General features: G+C 44.3%; 1 protein-coding gene across 1 annotated transcript in view; it reads left to right on the top strand.

Annotated features, from left to right (window-relative positions):
• The window catches only part of LOC121539671 (MAM domain-containing glycosylphosphatidylinositol anchor protein 1-like), a 127111-nt gene that overhangs the window by 88293 nt on the left and 17477 nt on the right, over positions 1-21341 (top strand). The window contains exon 11 of the mRNA XM_045217974.1: positions 3753-3883. Coding sequence (XP_045073909.1) covers positions 3753-3883 — 131 coding nt within the window. The remainder of the gene's footprint in view (positions 1-3752; positions 3884-21341) is intronic.

The raw sequence follows: 21341 nt of genomic DNA on the forward strand, positions 1-21341 counted from the left end.
ACCAGGTCCTGCCGTGTAGTTCTGGGCTGATCCCTCACCTTCCTCATGATCATTGATGCCCCACGAGGTGAGATCTTGCATGGAGCCCCAGACTGAGGGTGATCACGTCATCTTGAACTTCTTCCATTTTCTAATAATTGCGCCAACAGTTGTTGCCTTCTCACCAAGCTGCTTGCCTATTGTCCTGTAGCCCATCCCAGCCTTGTGCAGGTCTACAATTTTATCCCTGATGTCCTTACACAGCTCTCTGGTCTTGGCCATTGTGGAGAGGTTGGAGTCTGTTTGATTTAGTGTGTGGACAGGTGTCTTTTATACAGGTAACGAGTTCAAACAGGTGCAGTTAATACAGGTAATGAGTGGAGAACAGGAGGGCTTCTTAAAGAAAAACTAACAGGTCTGTGAGAGCCGGAATTCTTACTGGTTGGTAGGTGATCAAATACTTATGTCATGCAATAAAATGCAAATTAATTACTTAAAAATCATACAATGTGATTTTCTGGATTTTTGTTTTAGATTCCGTCTCTCACAGTTGATGTGTACCTATGATAAAAAGTACAGACCTCTACATGCTTTGTAAGTAGGAAAACCTGCAAAATCGGCAGTGTATCAAATACTTGTTCTCCCCACTGTATATATATATATATATATATATATATATATATATATATATATATACACGTACACACATACATACACATATACATATACATATACACACACACATACAGTGGGGAAAAAAAGTATTTAGTCAGCCACCAATTGTGCAAGTTCTCCCACTTACAAAGATGAGAGAGGCCTGTAATTTTCATCATAGGTACACGTCAACTATGACAGACAAAATTAGGAAAAAAATACAGCAAATCACATTGTAGGATTTTTAATGAATTTATTTGCAAATTTTGGTGGAAAATAAGTATTTGGTCAATAACAAAAGTTTCTCAATACTTTATTATATACTCTTTGTTTGCAATGACACAGGTCAAACGTTTTCTGTAAGTCTTCACAAGGTTTTCACACACTGTTGCTGGTATTTTGGCCCATTCCTCCATGCAGATCTCCTCTAGAGCAGTGATGTTTTGGGGCTGTCGCTGGGCAACACGGACTTTCAACTCCTTCCAAAGATTTTCTATGGGGTTGAGATATGGAGACTGGCTAGGCCACTCCAGGACCTTGAAATGCTTCTTACGAAGCCACTCTTTCGTTACCCGGGCGGTGTGTTTGGGATCATTGTCATGCTGAAAGACCCAGCCACGTTTCATCTTCAATGCCCTTGCTGATGGAAGGAGTTTCCCTCAAAATCTCACGATACATGGCCCCATTCATTCTTTCCTTTACACGGATCAGTCTTCCTGGTCCCTTTGCAGAAAAACAGCCCCAAAGCATGATGTTTCCACCCCCATGCTTCACAGTGGGTATGGTGTTCTTTGGATACAACTCAGCATTCTTTGTCCTCCAAACACGACGAGTTGAGTTTTTACCAAAAATGTATATTTTGTTTTCATCTGACCATATGTCATTCTCCCAATCCTCTTCTGGATCATCCAAATGCACTCTAGCAAACTTCAGACGGGCCTGGACATTTACTGGCTTAAGCAGGGGGACACATCTTGCACTGCAGGATTTGAGTCCCTGGCGGCGTAGTGTGTTACTGATGGTAGGCTTTGTTACTTTGGTCCCAGCTCTCTGCAGGTCATTCAATAGGCGTGTGGTTCTGGGATTTTTGCTCACCGTTCTTGTGATCATTTTGACCCCACGGGGTGAGTTCGAGGGAGATTATCAGTGGTCTTGTATATCTTCCATTTCCTAATAATTGCTCCCACAGTTGATTTCTTCAAACCAAGCTGCTTACCTATTGCAGATTCAGTCTTCCCAGCCTGGTGCAGGTCTACAATTTTGTTTCTGGTGTCCTTTGACAGCTCTTTGGTCTTGGCCATAGTGGAATTTGGAGTGTGACTGTTTGAGGTTGTGGACAGGTGTCTTTTATACTGATAACAAGTTCAAACAGGTGCCATTAATACAGGTAACGAGTGGAGGACAGAGGAGCCTCTTAAAGAAGAAGTTACAGGTCTCTGTGAGCCAGAAATCTTGCTTGTTTGCAGGTGACCAAATAATTATTTTCCACCATAATTTGCAAAAAAATTCAGAAAAATCCTACAATGTGATTTTCTGGAAAAAAAATTCCTCAATTTGTCTGTCATGGTTGACGTGTACCTATGATGAAAATTACAGGCCTCTCTCATCTTTTTAAGTGGGAGAACTTGCACAATTGGTGGCTGACTAAATACCCTTTTCCCCACTTTAAATAGGCCCGTTTAAATTTGTCTGGCTTGCCGTTCCAAATAAAATTGAACATTTATTTCCTTTGGGATATGTATTCCGAGTATATCCACATCACCATCAGACCATTTTATTGGTAAACTTCATGGTAATGTAATTTTTTTTATTTTTTATTGATCCAATAAATAATATAGTATATTTGTCATAATTTGGTTGTAATCCATAGAGGTTAGAAAATGTATCGAGATGCTCTATGAGGCTGTGGAGTGATTCTAGTTGTGGATCATCAGCGTACAATGACACCTTTGTTTTTATGCCCTGGATTTCTAATCCCCTGATATTATTGTTGGATCTGATTGTAATAGCTAACATCTCGATGGCCATAATAAATAGATATGCTGATAATGGACAACCTTGTTTCACTCCTCTTGACAGTTTAAAACTTTCTGAGAAATAGCCATTATTTACTATTTTACACCTAGGGTTACTATACATGATTTTGACCCATTTTATAAGAGATTCACCAAAATTGAAATGCTCCAGGCATTTATATATAAACCCCAGTCATACTTTATCAAATGCCTTTTCGAAGTCTGCTATGAATAGCAGGCCTGGTTTCTCTGATTTTCCATAATGTTCTATTGTTTCCAATACTTGCCTTATATTAATCCATTGTATCTTCCATGTAAAAAACCTGTCTGATTAGAATGAATAATATCCGACAATACCTTTTTAATTCTATGCGCTATACATTTTGCTAGAATTTTTGCATCACAACACTGAATTGTAAGGGGCCTCCAATTTTTTAAATGGACTGGATCTTTATATTTTCCACTTGTATCCTGTTTCAGTAATAATGAGATCAGACCTTCTTCCTGAGTGTCAGATAATCTACCATTTACATAGGAGTGGTTAAACCATGCTAATAACGGTCCTCTTAGTATATCAAAAAAGGTTTGGTATACTTCGACTGGTATGCCATCCAACCCTGGAGTTTTCCCGGACTTAAAGTCTTTAATTGCATCCAGAAGTTCATCCTCTGTAATTTCACCTTCACATGACTCTTTCTGTTTGGCTGTTAATTTTACATTATCAATAGAACACTTTCCTTTGTTTCTGTGCCCAGCTGAGATTTGAGACTGAATAATATATTAGGTTCTCCTAAGCACAAGTAGTAGTGGTATTTCAATGCATAACTTAGGTTGGTGGCTGTCTCCCTAGCTCTCGGCTCCCCACCTTGGGATTCTATTATCCTAACAACAGGTTGTGATGAATTTAATATACAGTACATAATATGTATATTGTGTGCAAGTAAAGTCAAAGTAAACGCCTCACATACAAAAATATCACAGGGACCGACATTAACGTAAAGAGACAGACAGATATACACACACACACACACACACAAACACACATACACCCCCTCCAAAACACCTCAACTTACCCCTGTCCCCCTTCTCTGCCTCCACATCAAGGTTCCCTGAAAGTGTGGCTGAGGGTGAAGAGCATCGCCTCTGTGGACACTCTGATCTGGACCCTGGATGGGAACCAGGGTCCTGACTGGAACCAGGCCAACATCATCGTCAACCCCAGCGGACCCTTCCAGGTACGGTCGTCCGCATGCCTAGACAAAAATGTACCCTATTGGCAAAATATCCCCACGATTGCTTTATATTTCGTCTGCATCCTGGAAAAAAATTGTTTTAAAAGTTGTAGTTTTCAAATAAACTTGAGAGTAAGAAACTTTCACAGCACATTGGAGGGGGATGACTACTTTCAATTAATGTAAAAAATTAAATCAACAAAAACTCTGACACAAGGTTTTTTATAGGACGCCGATGGTTTATGATGAAAATGGGTCATTCACAGAATGTCCAGTGATTTAATGTACAAAAAGTGATGGAAATATATATAATATGATAATAGTATAATAAAATGAAAAATAAAAATCTTTCTGGTTGGCATGCTATGGAGGTCCACTCGGCTCCACAGATACGTAGACATTGTCTTTCACACACACACACACACACACACACACACACACACACACACACACACACACACACACACACACACACACACACACACACACACACACACACACACACACACACACATACACACACACACACACACACACACACTCCCAGTCCCCTGCCCCCTTCAGCAATTAGCTATGACAGGTCAATTACCAGGAATATTTGTGGTAGACAGGGCCTCCTTGTCGTTTTCGTAATAATTCCAGATACGCTGTGTGTGTATGTGGAAAAATGCAATCGATGATGAATGCACTGAGAAGAACAGGACGAGGGCTGGAGGGGGGGTCAGATTGGTTGCTTGGGTGTGTAATTTGTTATGCCTGCACGACAATGTGTTGTTCCATTCAGTTTCCTGTTTGCAAAACATTTTTGCTATGTTGTGCACTAATGAATACGACCATGCGAAGTCAGGTTCAAGTTCCTCAGGATGGTCCGACAACTGAATTAAGATAAACCCTCAGCTTGCACTCAGCTTTAAAAATCTCCCGAGTGGCGCAGTGGTCTAAGGCACTGCATCGCAGTGCTAGCTGTGCCACTAGAGATCCTGGTTCGAATCCAGGCTCTGTCGTAGCTGGCCGTGACCGAGAGACCCATGGGGCGGCGCACAATTCGTCCAGGGTAGGGGAGGGAATGGCCGGCAGGGATGTAGCTCAGTTGGTAGAGCATGGCGTTTGCAATGCCAGGGTTGTGGGTTCGATTCCCATGGGGGGCCAGTATGAATTATTATTTTTTTTAAATAATGTATGCACTCACTAACTGTAAGTTGCTCTGGATAGGAGCGTCTGCTAAATGACGTAAATATAAAAACAGACATTTGCACTGAACAAAAATATAAACGCAATGGAACAATTTCAAAGATTTTACTGAGTTACAGTTCATATTGTGGTAAACCGTGGGGTGCTGGGTTGAGCGCACAGTGATGGACACAGAGATAGGGAGGTTCTAGTCAGAAAACACGACTTTACTAGGCAACAAAAAATAAACGTAACAACAAAAAATCTTAGCGTTGGCTCTGTCCTTCTTCTCATATTTGGCTCCGTGCCTCCGGGAGCTTCGCTCCCCTCTGTCGGCTCACTCCTTGCTTCTCTCTTTTTCTCTCCCGTGGTGTGCCACGGTGCTCCATTTATGTGGCATGCATGGCAAGTTGGCACTCTCCCCTAATTACCCCTAATTGGTGCCATCAGCGTCAGGGTGCCCAGTCTGGGTACTCCCAGCAGAGGGAGCCAACGTTGCGGTACATATCTCCCCTCTATCACCAAACCCCAGGGTAGACCTCCCGGGATACCCCCACCCCCCTTAGGTGTGCTCAGGGCTAGGTTTGTATCCCTCCTGGAGAGGGCGTCCTCATTGCCGGGCCGGGCCCCCGACCTGTGGATGACAGAGAAAGAGAATCGCTGTAAGGACATGAACCAGCGGGTGACACAGTCATTCGTGTCCTTACCTCTCACCATCCACACGAGGGGGGCATGCTCGGTGATCAGGGTGAACTTCCTCCCGAGGAGGTAATACTTGAGGGTGTCCAGCGCCCACTTCACCGCGAGGCAATCCTTCTCGACAATCAAGTACTTCTTCTCCCTTGGGATGAGCTTCCTGCTGACATACATGATGGGGTGCTCCTCGCCTTCCTTCTCTTGGGACAAGATGTCCCCCACCCCTGTGTCGGATGCGTCTGTCTGGACCAGTAGGTGTTTTGAGAAGTCTGGGTGACAAATACCGAGTGCGAACATAGTGCGTCCTTCAGGACCTGGAACGCCGCCTCGGTGTACTCTGTCCCCCGTCTGGTGTAGGCGTGTCTTCATCAGGTCTGTGAGGGGAGAAGCTATTGCGGCAAAGTTAGGTACAAATCGACTATAGTAGCCTGCTAACCCTAGGAATGACTTCACCTGCCTCTTGAAGCCCCATTTTTTTTTTTTATTGGGGCTTCACGTTTCCCTACCCGATTCAATAGCCCAGGTACTCCACCTCGGCGTAGCCCAGCTTACACTTGTGGGGGTTCGCGGTCAGCCCCGCATTCCTTAGCACATCCACCACTGCCTGTAGCCTACAGAGATTGGACTCCCATCTGTCATTGTGCACAATTAAATCATCCAAATAAGCAGCAGTGTACTCATGGTGTGGGCGAAGGACACAGTCCATGAGTCGCTGGAAGGTCACTTGGGCCCCGTGGAGCCCGAAAGGAAGTACCCGGTAGTGGTATAGCCCCCCCGTGGTGGAGAAATACCCCTTCGTCAGGTCCAGGGTGCTGACATATCTCACCTTCCCCAAACAATCGATCAGTTCGTCCATCCGGGGCATGGGGTAGGCGTCGAATTTACTGACCTCGTTCAGGCCCCGGAAGTCGTTGTAGAAGCAGATGGTTCCGTCAGGTTTCGGTACCAGCACTATAGGCATAGACCACTCACTGTGGGACTCCTCTAGTACCCCCACCTCTAGCATTGTCATCACTTCCAGCTGGACCAGCGGCCTCCGAGCTTCTTGTATCCGGTAGAGCCGTTTACTATTTTTTTCTCCCGGATGTGTGCGGATATGATGTTCCACGAGAACACGTCCGTATTCCGCTGGACCAGATCTCGGAGTGCTTGTCGTTGGGTCGGGCTGAGGTCTTCCCCCATGGAAATTTAGACGGAGGGTGGGTTCTGCTGTGGCCGGGTCCACGTTGCGCACAGCGCCTCTCGTGCTTGCCATCTTTTCAGTAGGTTCACATGGTAAAGCTGGAGGGGTTTTCTCCGCCCCAGTTGGCGGACCTTATAATTGACGTTGCCTATCTGCTCGATGATGTCATAGGGCCCATGCCACGTAGCCAGGATTGTGTTCTCTGTTGTGGGGATCAGCACCAAGACCTTCTCACCCAGGGGGAACTCTCATGGTTGGGTCCCCCGGTTGTAAACGCGCTCCTGGGCGCGTTGCGCTTGGGCCATGTGCTCCCTCACCACAGGCCAAATTGCCTTCATCTTCTCCCTCATCTCCTCCAAGTATTACATCACGCTGTGAAGGGGGGTCGGCTGGTCCTCCCAGACCTCCTTGGCTAGGTTCAGCAGTCCTGGGGCCGACTGCCATACAGGAGCTCAAAGGAGGAGATCACAGCGGACGCTTGGGGTACCTCGCGCACCGAGAACATCAGGTGGGGCATCAGCTGGTCCCAGTTCCTCCCATCTCTCTTGATGACCTTCTTCAGCATCTGCTTTAGGGTGTTATTGAAGGGTTCGACTAGCCTGTCTGTTTGTGAATGGTACACGCTGGTCCTCACCTGTTTGATTCGTAAAACGAGACATGAATGCGGTACCCTGGTCTGTCAGGAATTCCCGCGGGATACCCGGCTAAATAAATGGAAGGGCTCCCGTGCGCTACCTTTCGCTGCCGCCGTGCATAACGGGGTCACCTCCAGATACCGGGTGGTGTAATCCACAATTACCAGGATATATTGGTGTCCCCTTGCTGTTTACAACAATGGACCCACCAGATCCATAGCCATCCACTCAAACGGCACCCCTATAATGGACAGGGGAACCAAAGGGTTTCTATAATGTGCCCTCTGGGCTATGATCTGGCACTCCGGGCAGGTACGGCAGTAGTCCTCAATGGCGCGCTTGACTCCGGGCCAGTGGAACCGATTCCCGATCCGCTCTCTGGTTTTCTCCATCCCCAGGTGTCCCCTGAGCAGGTGGGCGAGCTGCAAAACAGTACTAACATACTGGGTGGGTAGGAGTAACAAGTATTTAATCTCCCCATTGCACTTTACTACCTGATACTACCCGAGTCCCTCATAATTCGCTGCCTGGTCGGCATTCAAGTCGAAGTAGTTCTTCTGGGCCTTCCAGGAGAGGTAGGGTGCCAAAAGGCTGGCCCACTTGGACTTGGGCCACCCTTCCCGCTGAGCCGTCCTCTCGAAGGTGCACAAATATGTCTCCACGTCATCTTCCTCTGTTAGCTTGACCAGGAACTGATTCGGGCTAGACTCTTGAGCCGTACCACCATTCAGCTGGGCTACCTCAGCTACCAGTCAGAGGTTTTGTTGGTGCTGCTCCTCCAGCGCTTGCTCCTGGAGAGCCTGTTGTTTCTGCTGGCTGAGAATAAACTGAGCAACCAGTTCCTCCATGGTAATCTCCGTACGCTCGACCCCACGGTACCCAAAGCTACTGAGTTGCCCTCATTCTCCACCATATGTGGTAAACCGTGGGGTGTTGGGTTGAGTGCACAGAGATGGACAAAGAGAAAGGGAGGTTCTAGTAAGAAAACACGACTTTACTAGGCAACAAAAACTGTACGTAACAACAAATACTCTCATATTCGGCTCTGTGCGTCAGGGAGCTTCATTCACCTCTGTCGGCACACTCCTTGCCTCTCTCTTTTTCTCTCCCGTGGTGTGCCATGGTGCTCCATTAATGTGGCCTGCACGGTTGGTTGGCACTCTCCCCTAATTACCGGGTACTCACAGCAGAGAAGGCCAACGTTGCGGCACGTACCTCCCCTCTATCACCAACCTCAGGGGTAGACATCCCGGGATACCACAGTATAAGGTAATCAATTGAAATGAATTCATTAGGCTCTATGGATTTCACATGACTGGGAATACAGATATGTATCTGTTTGTCACAAATGCCTTTAAAAAAGGTAGCGGCGTGGATCAGAAAACCAGTCAGCATCTGGTGTGACCATCATTTGACTTATGCAGCGCGACACATCTCCTTCGCATAGAGTGGATCAGGCTGTTGATTGTGGCCTGTAGAATGTTAACCCACTCCCCTTTAATTGCTGTGCAAAGTTGCTAGATATTGGGGGGAACTGGAACACGCTGTTGTACACGTCAATCCAGAGCATCCCAAACATGCTCAATGGGTGGTGACATGTATGGTGAGTATGCAGGCCATGGAAGAACTAGGAAATGTTCAGCTTCAAGGAATTGTGTACAGATCCTAGCGATTTGGGGTCGTGAATTTTCATGCTGAAACATGAGGTGATGGCGGTGGATGAATGGCACGACAATGGGCCTCAGTATCTCGTCATGGTATCTCTGTGCATTCAAATTGTAATCGATAAAAGGCAAATGTGTTTGTTATCCCTAGCTTATGCCTGCCCATACCATAACCCCACCGCCACCACGGTGCACTCTGTTCACAACGTTGACATCAGCAAACCACTCGCCCATAAAACGCCATCTGCCCAGTACAGTTGAAATCGGGATTCATCCGTGAAGAGCACACTTCTCTAGCATGCCAGTGGATATCGAAGGTGAGCATTTGCCCACTGAAGTCGGATACAATGCCGAACTGCAGTCAGTTCAAGACCCTGGTGAGGACGACAAGCACGCAGATGAGCTCCCCTGAGACGGTTTCTGACAGCTTGTGCAGAAATTCTTCGGTTGTGCGAAACCACAGTTCAGACGATCCCGCAGGTGAAGAAGCCGGATGTGGAGGTCCTGGGCTGGTGTGGTTACAAGTGGTCTGCGGTTGTGAGGCAGGTTGGACGTACTGGCATTGTGTTGTGTGACAAGCCTGCACATTTTAGAGTGGCCTTGTATTGTCACCAGCACAAGGTGCACCTGTGTAATGATCATGCTGTTTAATCAGCTTATTGATATGCCACACCTGTCAGGTATATGGATTATCTTGGCAAATGAGAAATGCTCACTACCAGGGATGTAAACACATTTGTGCACAACATTTGAGAGAAATAAGCTTTTTGTGCATATGGAAAATTTCTGGAATCTTTTATTTCAGTTCATGAATCATGGGACCAACACATTACATGTTGCTTTTACATTTTTGTTCATATACAGTTGAAGTCGGAAGTTTACATACACCATAGCCAAATACATTTAAACTCAGTTTTTCACAATTCCTGACATTTAATCCTATTAAAAATTCCCTGTCTTAGGTCAGTTAGGATCACCACTTTATTTTAAGAATGTGAAATGTCAGAATAATTGTAGAGAGAATGATTTATTTCAGCTTTTATTTCTTTCATCACATTCCCAGTGGGTCAGAAGTTTACATACACTCAATTAGTATTTGGTAGAACTGCCTTTAAATTGTTTAACTTGGGTCAAACGTTTCGGGTAGCCTTCCACAAGCGTCCCACAATAAGTTGTGTGAATTTTGGCCCATTCCTCCTGACAGAGCTGGTGTAACTGAGTCAGGTTTGTAGGCCTCCTTGCTCGCACACGCTTTTTCAGTTCTGCCCACACATTTTCTATAGGATTGAGGTCAGGGCTTTGTGATGGCCACTCCAACACCTTGACTTTGTTGTCTTTAATTCATTTTGCCACAACTTTGGAAGTATGCTAGGGGTCATTGTTCATTTGGAAGACCCATTTGCGACCAAGCTTTAAATTCCTGACTGATGTTTGAGATGTTGCTTCAATATATCCACATAATTTTCCTTCCTCATGATGCCATCTATTTTGTGAAGTGCACCAGTCCCTCCTGCAGTAAAGCACCCCCACAGCATGATGCTGCAACCCCCGTTCGTCACTATTGGGATGGTGTTCTTCGGCTTGCAAGCCTTCCCCTTTTTCCTCCAAACATAACGATGGTCATTATGGCCAAACAGTCTATTTTTGTTTCATCAGACCAGAGGACATTTCTCAAAAAAGTACGATCTTTGTCCCCATGTGCAGTTGCAAACCGTAATCTGGCTTTTATATGGCGGTTTTGGAGCAGTGGCTTCTTCCTTGCTGTGCGGCCTTTCAGGTTATGTCGATATAGGACTACTCGTTTTAATGTGGATATAGATACTTTTGTACCTGTTTCCTCCAGTATCTTCACAGGGTCCTTTGCTGTTGTTCTGGGATTGATTTGCACTTTTCGCACCAAAGTACGTTCATCTCTAGGAGATAGAACGCGTCTCCTTCCTGAGCGGTATGATGGCTGAGTGGTCCCATGGTGTTTATACTTGCGTTCTATTGTTTGTACAGATGAACGTGGTACCTTCAGGCGTTTGGAAATTGCTCTTAAGGATGAACCAGACTTGTGGAGGTCTAAAATTATTTTTCTGAGGTCATGGCTGATTTCTTTTGATTTTCCCATGATGTCAAGCAAAGAGTCACTGAGTTTGAAAGTAGGCCTTGAAATACATCCACAGGTACACCTCCAATGGACTCAAATTATGTAAATTGTCTATCAGAAGCTTCTAAAGCCATGACATCAAGATGTTTAAAGGCACAGACAACTTAGTGTATGTAAACTTCTGACCAACTGGAATTGTGATACAGTCAATTATAAGTTAAATAATATGTCTGTAAACAATTGTTGGAAAATGTACTTGTGACATGCACAAAGTAGATGTCCGAACCGACTTGCCAAAACTATAGTTTGTTAACAAGAAATGTGTGGTGTGGTTGAAAAACGAGTTTTAATGACTCCAACCTAAGTGTATGTAAACTTCCGACTTCAACTGTATTCCCACATCACCTACCTCACGCAACACCATACCTCAAGGACTCGACTTCACACAGACAAATTATTTTTTACAGGGGCACCTTTAGTGTCTTTAGCGTTTGCTGGGGGAGAAACGTTTTGCGTCCCAAATGGCACCCTCTTCCCTATATAGTGCACTACTTTTGACCAGATCCCTATGGGACCTGGTCATAAGTAGTTGACTACATAGGGAAGAGGGTGCCATTTGGGACACAGTAAGTTATTTATTCTCCTATCCGTGTAGTGTGGGTTTAAAGTGTGGGTTTGAACTGCAAAAGGCAAATTGGGCCTGACGCTGTCTTGGCCGCTAATGAATAGAAGTATAGCTCATTAATAACGCACAGCTTCCTTCTTTCAACACTTGTTTAAAGATTCATATTCATCCCCCTCTCCACTCCTACATCATTTCTTTTTGACGGAGGAGAGGAGGGGTGTCGGAAAGGGGGTGGAGATGAGGGAGTAGAGGTGTTGGCTATCTAGCAAATCAAGGGTTTTGTTTTTGTGTGTTCTTGTTTTCTGGTCGCTGTGTCTCAATCACTAGTACATTATTGCGCCTCTCCTCACCTTACTATCAGCCACAATCATATAACATTAATTTAGTTTATGTTAGTTGTGCTTCCGCTTTGGTGTAGGTGTTCAATAGTGGGACTGAATCAAAGGTTGTTTATTAGTTAGACGTTTACATGAATTAGTTAGACATTTACATGAATATGTAAAGAATGTATGATTCCGCTATCATTAACACAATATCACTTATGTTATACTTCAGTGCCTCCACACCCAACTGTCACTCTCCTTGTGTTTGGGAAGAAGGGAGGGCAAGGGGCATTGAATCTATAGCGTCACACTCTCTGAGTCCAGACTGAAGCCAAATTACAGTTACATTGCTGTTCACTCGTTCACTCCCCATCAAGGATTTACAAGCATCGGAATAGTGTGAGACATAGGTTAGACACTCCATGGAGTGTGTGCACTTGTTCACTCCACCTCAAGGATTTACCAGGTCTATCCATAGGGGGCACTTGGAAGACAGCTGCACATGAGAGGGTACTTCGGTCAAAGCAAAATGTGATTGGTGGTACAGTAACCAAAACAGGTTGAGAACCACTGATCTACACCAAGCCAATGATTTGAAATCATCAAGGGGAAGTGAACGAGTGCACACTTCAGGGAGAAGGTAGCTTAGAGATTAAGAGTGTTGGGCTAGTAACCAAAAGGTCGCTGGTTCGATCCCCGAGCCGACTAGGTGAAAAATGTGTTGACATGCCCTAGAGCAAGGCACTTAACCCTAATTGCTTCTGCACGTCGCTCTGTATTCGAGCGTCTGCTAAATGATGTAAATGTAGGAGACAGAATCTCCTCAATATTAGAATTGGGCGAGTCCAGTCCACAGCACATCTCTATCTCCTCACCTGCATCCTCTCAGCAGAGCTTCTCTGCTGCTAAAGTGGGCTACAGTGACTTCACAAAATATTCACACCCCTTGATTTTTTCCAAATGTTGTTACAATTTTTGTCAACGATCTACACAAAATACTCGCTAATGTCAAAGAGGCTAATGTCAAAGATTCTAACATTTGTCAAACATTTATGAAAAATATAACACAAATTATATTGATTAGATACATATTCAACCCCCTGAGTAAATACATTGCCTTCGGAAAGACCCCTTGACTTTTTCCACATTTTGTTACGTTACAGCCTTATTCTAAAATGGATGAAAGAAAACATTTTCCTCAGCAATCTACACACAATACCCCATTATGACAAAGCGAAAACAGGGTTTTAGAATTTCTTGCACATTTCTTAAACAAAAAAAACAGAAAACCTTATTTACATACACTACCAGTCAAAGTTTGGACACACCTACTCATTCAAGTGTTTTTCTTTATTTGTACTATTGTCTACATTCTAGAATAATAGTGAAGACATCAAAACTATGAAATAACACATATGGAATCATGTAGTAAACAAAAAAGTGTTAAACAAATCAAAATATATTTTATATTTGAGATTCTTCAGAAAGCCACCCTTTGCCTTGATGACAGCTTTGCACACTCTTGGCATTCTCTCAACCAGCTTTATGAGGTAGCCACCTGGAATGAATTTCAATTTCCAGGTGTGCCTTCTTAAAAGTTAATTTGTGGAATTTATTTCCTTCTTAATGCAATTGGGCCAATCAGTTGTGTTGTGAAAAGGTAAGGGGTATACAGACGTTAGCCCTGTTTGGTAAAAGACCAAGTCCATATTATGGCAAGATAATGGGGCAATCTGTGATCAGTACATCCATTTTTGGACTTAATATATAGCCAAATACAATATATAGCCATTGACACTTGAAGGATATAACTTAGAGGTTAGTTCAACTGTCTTACTCCATCAGAACCAAAAATATAAGCTTGTTTTCTGTAAACAATGTAATTATAACCAAACACCGTATAGCTTCAAAACATGGTTAAAACTATACGTTTGATCTCATGGATGGTCTGTCCTTGCATCCATAGCTCTGTCTATGAATTTGAGAGTGGTTGCATTTCTCTAGCCCCATCCCTCCGCTGTTTACCAAAAAAGGTGGCTGGATAACCGCGTTGTTGTTTTTCGAATCCTGGATTGCCCCTTTAAGGGTTTGTTCCCTCAATGCTAGATGGAAGAAAAAAAATTCAATTATATCCACTTTGAGGCTAGCCTCACATATTGCAGTATCCGCCGGTATTGAGTGCAGCGGAGGTGGCACCGCAAGTTGTTAGGAATTAAAGTGTATGTTTTTGTCCGAAGAGACTACATATAGCTCGCATTCGATCTAATGGAAAAAGCTACAATAAATAAACCTTCACATATACTAGAGAGAGCAAACCATTGGTGGAGTTCATCTGAGAGAGAAAGAGTTTGAGTGGGAGAGAGAAGTAAATGAGTTGCAGTAGGGTCTGGCGCATAAATTCCACTTTTTCCTCGCAAATGAGTCACGCAAGAAAGACTTTGTGCAAGCATTGTTTTGTCTTTCAATGTTAGACCAAGTCTGACACTTTCATTCATCTGTCTCGGAGCACATACAAAGAGGTTTTCATCAGGATTCTCTACAGTACCTGTCTTTTCCCTCTCCTCCTCTCCATTGCAACTCTTCCCCAAGTCGTTGCTGTAGAAGAAAATTGACTTTCCCCGATACACTATCCTTTTCCAGAAGTGTGCACTTGCACACCTTCCGTCATGGATTTAAAAGCACAGGATTAGTGTAAAGCATTGGCTGGAAGGAGTTTCCACCATGCAAGTGGTGCAAGTCGGGAGAAGGGTGGAGAATCAGGACTCAGTCAGTGTGTTCTCAGTCAGTGTATAACTGGTAAAATAAGGGTTAATAAATCCTTCCAGCCTCATTTCAGTCTAATGACACATTGTGTCATTAGTATTTTCATAAATGCAATATAGCAACATTTTTTTGTTGATTAGCATGGATAACCCAATCAAAGACACAAGAGTTTAGGGACCTCGAACTGACAGCTCACCCGCTGAGACTGGCAGTGCCATGCAGGAAGATTAGATAAGCATTGGCAGCCATCTTTATTCATGACACCAATTATGAATTATGTAGTATCAGACTAATATAGGGCTAATTATGTTATGTAAAATTGGAAGCTGTTTCATGGCATGGAAATAAGGATTAAAGACAGCAAATTATTCAATAGAGTCGGTCAACAGCTGTGCTGTATCATAAAGAGAGAGAGAGATCGCATTTACAGTGCATTCGGAAAGTATTCAGACCCCTTTACTTTTTCCACATTTTGTTATGTTACAGCCTTATTCTAAAATGGATTAAATAGTTGTTTTCTCTCATCAATCTACACACAATACACCATAATGTCAAAGCAAAAACAGGTTTTTAGAAATTTACATAAGTATTCAGACCCTTTACTCAGTACTTAGTTGAAGCACCTTTGGCAGCGATTACAGCCTTGAGTCTTCTTGGGTATAACACTACAAGCTTGGCACACCTGTATTTTGGGAGTTTCTCCCATTCTTCTCTTCTCTCAAGCTCTGTCAGGTTGGATGGGGAGCGTTGCTGCACAGTTATTTTCAGGTCTTTCCAGAGATGTTCAATCGGGTTCAAGTCTGGGCTCTGGCTGGGCCACTCAAGGTCATTCAGAGACTTGTCCCGAAGCCACTCCTGCGTTGTCTTGGCTGTGTGCTTTGGGTCGTGGTCCTGTTGGAAGGTGAACCTTAGGCCCAGTCTGAGGTCCTGAGCGCTCTGACGGAGCAATGGAATAGTTCAGAAATTTAAACCCAACTAATTTAAGCAGGCTAGAGCAATTTTTTTTTTTTACAATTTCAAATAGTATTTGAACTCAGGTCTGATTCGAGTATAATCTTTAAAGAATATAAGAGTAAAATGGTTTTGTTGAAAAGTGAAGTGTACTGTACTGCCAACCCAAACTCTAGATGAAAATGACTGTAAGCCTACTGGTCATAACTGGAGGCAAGAGATTATGACATAGCTGGCATTTACTGTAGTTAACTACTGCTCATCTCTGTCATGGCTATAGTTGCCTACTTATGCAGAGCAATTAAGAACAATTGGCATCAAACTAGGCTGATCAATTCACTTTCGGCACATATTTTGATGCTGTGTGAAATCGCCACCTGCTTGGCACTAAACATTCAATAAACAGTCTACAACAACTGTGATGTTAGCGTGGATTCACCAAAAAGAGTTACTCCCCAAAGCAACTTGGAACAAGAAAATCAATTCTTAAAACGACCGCAATCAAAAATAAAAACATTAAGAAGGAAGATGCGAAGAGAAATGTAGTCTAAACATCTTGGCCGGTTAAGACGACGATTACCCAGAGGCCATCTGTGTTCCTTCCTTCCCGCGGCCTGATGATGTGTCTCTGGGTTTATTGGAAAACAGGGCAACCCATATTTCTCCGATGCTGCACTGCTCTGCAGACTATGCTGTCCCTGGTAGTGTATGTTCTCCCCCCCCCCTCTCTCTCTTTCTGACTCTCTCTCTTACTCTCTTACTTTCCCTCTCTATTTCTCTCTTCCTTTCACTCTCTCTCTTGCTTGCTCTCTATTGCCTCTCTCTCTCTTTCTCACTTTCTTTCTCTTCTGCATGTTTAGCCCCTCTCTCTCTTACTAGCTTATTCTCTCTTGTGCACGCCCGCTCCCCCCTCCTCTCTCTCTCTCTCTCTCTCTCTCTCTCTCTCTCTCTCTCTCTCTCTCTCTGTCTCTTTCTTTCACACACACAAAACACACACACACACCCACATCACTTCAAAGCGGGGCTCTCTACAGGCTGTTTCCCCCCCTGGCGTATTCTGTGCAGGGCTACAGATCAAGGCACTACATTAAAGGTTACAAGTGGAGGCAAAACGCCACGTTCACGACCAGCGTGCATGACACCCAATGTACTTCCTGTCACAGGAAGTGGTATGGCCAGGACCCAGGTGGCACGGCGATGTGAGAGTGGCACTATGGGGATTATAGGGATGGATCCCTCAAGGGGAGGCAGAACGAGAGTAGGAGAGAATGGGGATTGTTTGAAGTGAGTAGATGGCGGCGATTTTGTAATTAGCTCTTTGTTAATAAGTGTTGTAAAAAAGAAAGTGGGCCACATTTAAATACTTTTAAAATACACCTTCCTTCCTTCCTTCCTTCCTTCCTTCCTTCCTTCCTTCCTTCCTTCCTTCCTTCCTTCCTTCCTTCCTTCCTTCCTTCCTTCCTTCCTTCCTTCCTTCCTCCCTTGAGGTTTAACATGTCAAATATGATTGGATAGGTGAAAGCAGGGTTTCCAGCTTCCACCACATTCCACTAGATGTTGTTCTTTCTTGTTAGTTGCCCCTTTTACCCCCCTTTCCAGCTGTATGCATGTGTGTGCGTGCAAAAGTGTGTGTGTATGTGTGTGTATGTTTGTGTAAGTGTGTGTGCATGCCTGTGTGTGTGTGTGTGTCTCATAGGAAACTGGGCCAGACATTAGGGACAGCCCTGTTCTACTGCTACAAATGTATCCCCATCCAGCAGGAAAATACAAAATGAAGAGAGTAATTAAGACACTTACACACACACACACATACACACAGCCTGCAAAATCTCACACACACCCCAATCTTTACAAAGACTAACCACACACATCAATAAAGACCAACACACACACACACACATCCAGCTTTTTAACCGTTTAATTCATGAGGCCTTGGCAGCTTTCTTTCTAACTCTCTTCCCTCTCACTCCCCCCTCTCTCTCTCTCTCTCTCACTCAATGTTCTCCTTTTTACCTCTCGCTCTCTCTCTCATGGCATGTGTGTTTGGGTGTGTTTGTACATACAGCTGCGGAAAAAATTAAGAGATCACTGCAAAATTATCAGTTTCTCTGGTTTTACTATTTATAGGTATGTGTTTGGGTAAAAAATAACATTTTTGTTTTATTCTATAAACTACTGACAACATTTCTCCCAAATTCCAAATAAAAATATTGTCATCTAGAGCATTTATTTGCAGAAAATGACAACTGGTCAAAATAACAAAAAAGATGCAGTGTTGTCAGACCTCGCATAATGGAAAGAAAATAAGTTCATGTTCATTTTTAAACAACACAATAGTAATGTTTTAACTTAGGAAGAGTTCAGAAATCAATATTTGGTGGAATTACCCTGATTTTGAATCACAGCTTTCATGAGTCTTGGCATGCTCTCCACCAGTCTTTCACATTGATGTTGGGTGACTTTATGCCACTCCTGGCGCAAAAATTAAAGCAGCTCGGCTTTGTTTGATGGCTTGTGACCATCCATCTTCCTCTTGATCACATTCCAGAAGTTTTCAATGGGGTTCAGGTCTGGAGATTGGGCTGGCCATGACAGGGTCTTGATCTGGTGGTCTTCCATCCACACCTTGATTGACCTGGCTGTGTGGCATGGCGCATTGTCCTGCTGGAAAAACCAATGCTCAGAGTTTGGGAACAATGTCAGAGCAAAAGGAAGCAAGTTTTCTTCCAGGACAACCTTGTACGTGGCTTGATTCATGCGTCCTTCACAAAGACAAATCTTCCCGATTCAAGCCTTGCTGAAGCACCCCCAGATCATCACCGATCCTCCACCAAATTTCACAGTGGGTCCGAGACACTGTGGCTTGTAGGCCTCTCCAGGTCTCCGTCTAACCATTAGATGACCAGGTGTTGGGCAAAGCTGAAAATTGGACTCATCAGAGAAGATTACCTTATTCCAGTCCTCTACGGTCCAATCCTTATGGTCTTTTGCAAACCTCAGCCTGGCTCTTCTTTGCTTCTCATTGATGAAGGGCTTTTTTCTAGCTTTGCACCACTTCACCCCAGCTGCCGTTTGCCATTATTTTTGTAGGTCACTTGATGTCATCCTATGGTTGTTGAGTGACATTCGAATGAGTTGGCGGTCATCCCGGTCAGTAGAGAGTCGTTTTCACCCTCTGCCGGTCTGTAGCTTTGTTGTCCCCAATGTCTGCTGCTTGACCTTGTTCTTATGAACTGCTATCTTTGAAATTTTAAGGATGGAAGCAACCTGACGCTCACTGTATCCCTCTGCCAGTAAAGCCAGAATTGAACCCTTATTTTCATCACTCGAAACTTTCCTTTTCAACTCTTTTGACATGGTCAATAGTTATTTTTTGATTAATATTACTTTTGAGGTACTATTAGCACTGTTTTTGCCATCCAGCTGGTCCTATTGCAAGAGGATAGTGATGACCACAGCAGTGGTTTTTATACTTTTCCTCGTTAAATAAGATTTGGTTAATGTGATCACCTAATCAGTACCTAATTCAGTAGAATGAGGTGTGCCTGTGTTGGAATTCAACAGACACTGGAATGGAATGGCTGTCATACATGTAGAGATGCTGATTTAAGAAAAATTTGCAGTGATCTCTTAATTTTTTCCACAGCTGTATGTGTGTGTGTACAAGTACGTGTGTGTCTGAGTGTGTTTGTCTGTGTCTGTGTATTCAGAGCCCCAGGTGAGGCTCCTCTGCCCTATAATAAATCAGGCTTGCGCTTTCGGCAAACGCTGGCCTCTGCCTATTAGACGAGGTGATTTACTAGAAAGAGCCATGGAAGTGAATACATAAATAAAAATAATACCTAATAGCAAGAGCTGGCCGGCTACAGACACAAACAAACACACACACACACAGAGAGACACACACACACACACATGCACACTAGGACACAGATTAAATTTAGGAGGTGTGTGTTTGTGTGTGCGCACCTCCGTGTGTGTGTCTATATGTATAACAGTGCAAGTCTAATAATATTGAGTATAATTGGACATTGTGACCAGGCTCTTATGCCTGACAGCGCCCGTCCGCCATGGCCCTTTGGCCAATTAGCCTATCCACCCCTCAGCCCCTGCTCCCCCGTGTTCCCCCTCGCGAACAAATCAAATCAACCTCCCTTGCAAATGAGAAGACCGGCCACATCTATCAGAGTATCACTCCTCCACCCCTCCACTCCCTCCATCCCTGTCAAGGCCTCCTCTCCAGGCTTTCTTTATTTATTCAAAGGAGTCCCTCGTTCAAAGGAGTGTATTCAGGGATAAATTAGAGAATAGCAGAGAGAGATGCGCCGTCTGCCTGTTTGGCTCCTTCCCCTTGTGTGTAATTGAAGAAGCTCTCTCTCTCTCTCTTTCAGTAATAGAGAGCTTCGATTACCCACTCAGCTCTCTGACCGCTCTCTCTCCCAACTTCCTCCTCTCTCGCTTTCTTTCTCATTCTCTCTCTCGCTCTCATTCTCTCTCTCTTTCAGTAATAGAGAGCGAAAGAGAGAGAGAATGAGAGAATGAGAAAGAAAGCGAGAGAGGAGGAAGTTGGGAGAAGGAGAGGGAGAGAGAGTGATCAGAGAGCTGAGTAATCAATGAGTCCCTGGTCAACACTAACATCAATGAGCGCACACACACAACGTTCTGCTCGCACACAATAAACTTGACTTTCATCATCTAACATGGTTTACAAGGACAGCAAATGTGGTATCATGATATGAAAACGCCATCTGGAAACTGCCAGGTAGAAAAGAATAACAGAATATGTTACACTTGAACATTGTCACGATCGTTGACACATGATGAAGCGGACCAAGGCGCAGCGTTGAAGGTGAACATATTATTTATTTAGAATGATCACACGATCAAAACAACAACGATAACGTGACGTCTACGGTATAACACAAACCAAATCAGAACAAGATCCCACAAAGAATAGCTGAAAACAGCCTACCTAAGTATGGCTCCCAATCAGAGACAACGAGCAACAGCTGCCTCTGATTGGGAACCACCCTGACCAACATAGATCTATATGATCTAGAACAAAACCCAAAACATAGAAAACACAACATAGAAGCTACCCCGTGAAACTAAACATAGAAAATCCACACCCTGGCTCAACATTTCAGAGTCCCCAGAGCCAGGGCGTGACAGTACCCCCAAAGGCGCGGACTCCGACCGCGCCAACAGAACACCACAGGGGAGGGACCGGGTGGGCACTCCGCCTTGGCGGCGGATCCGGCTCTGGGCATGATCCCCACTCCCTCTCTAACCCCCACAGTACCCCTGGTCCGGTCTGGCCCTGCTGGCCGGAGCTGGACTGAACACTGGTGGAGCGGAT

This window comes from Coregonus clupeaformis, unplaced genomic scaffold, assembly GCF_020615455.1.
Source record: "Coregonus clupeaformis isolate EN_2021a unplaced genomic scaffold, ASM2061545v1 scaf1302, whole genome shotgun sequence".
Taxonomy (NCBI): domain Eukaryota; kingdom Metazoa; phylum Chordata; class Actinopteri; order Salmoniformes; family Salmonidae; genus Coregonus; species Coregonus clupeaformis.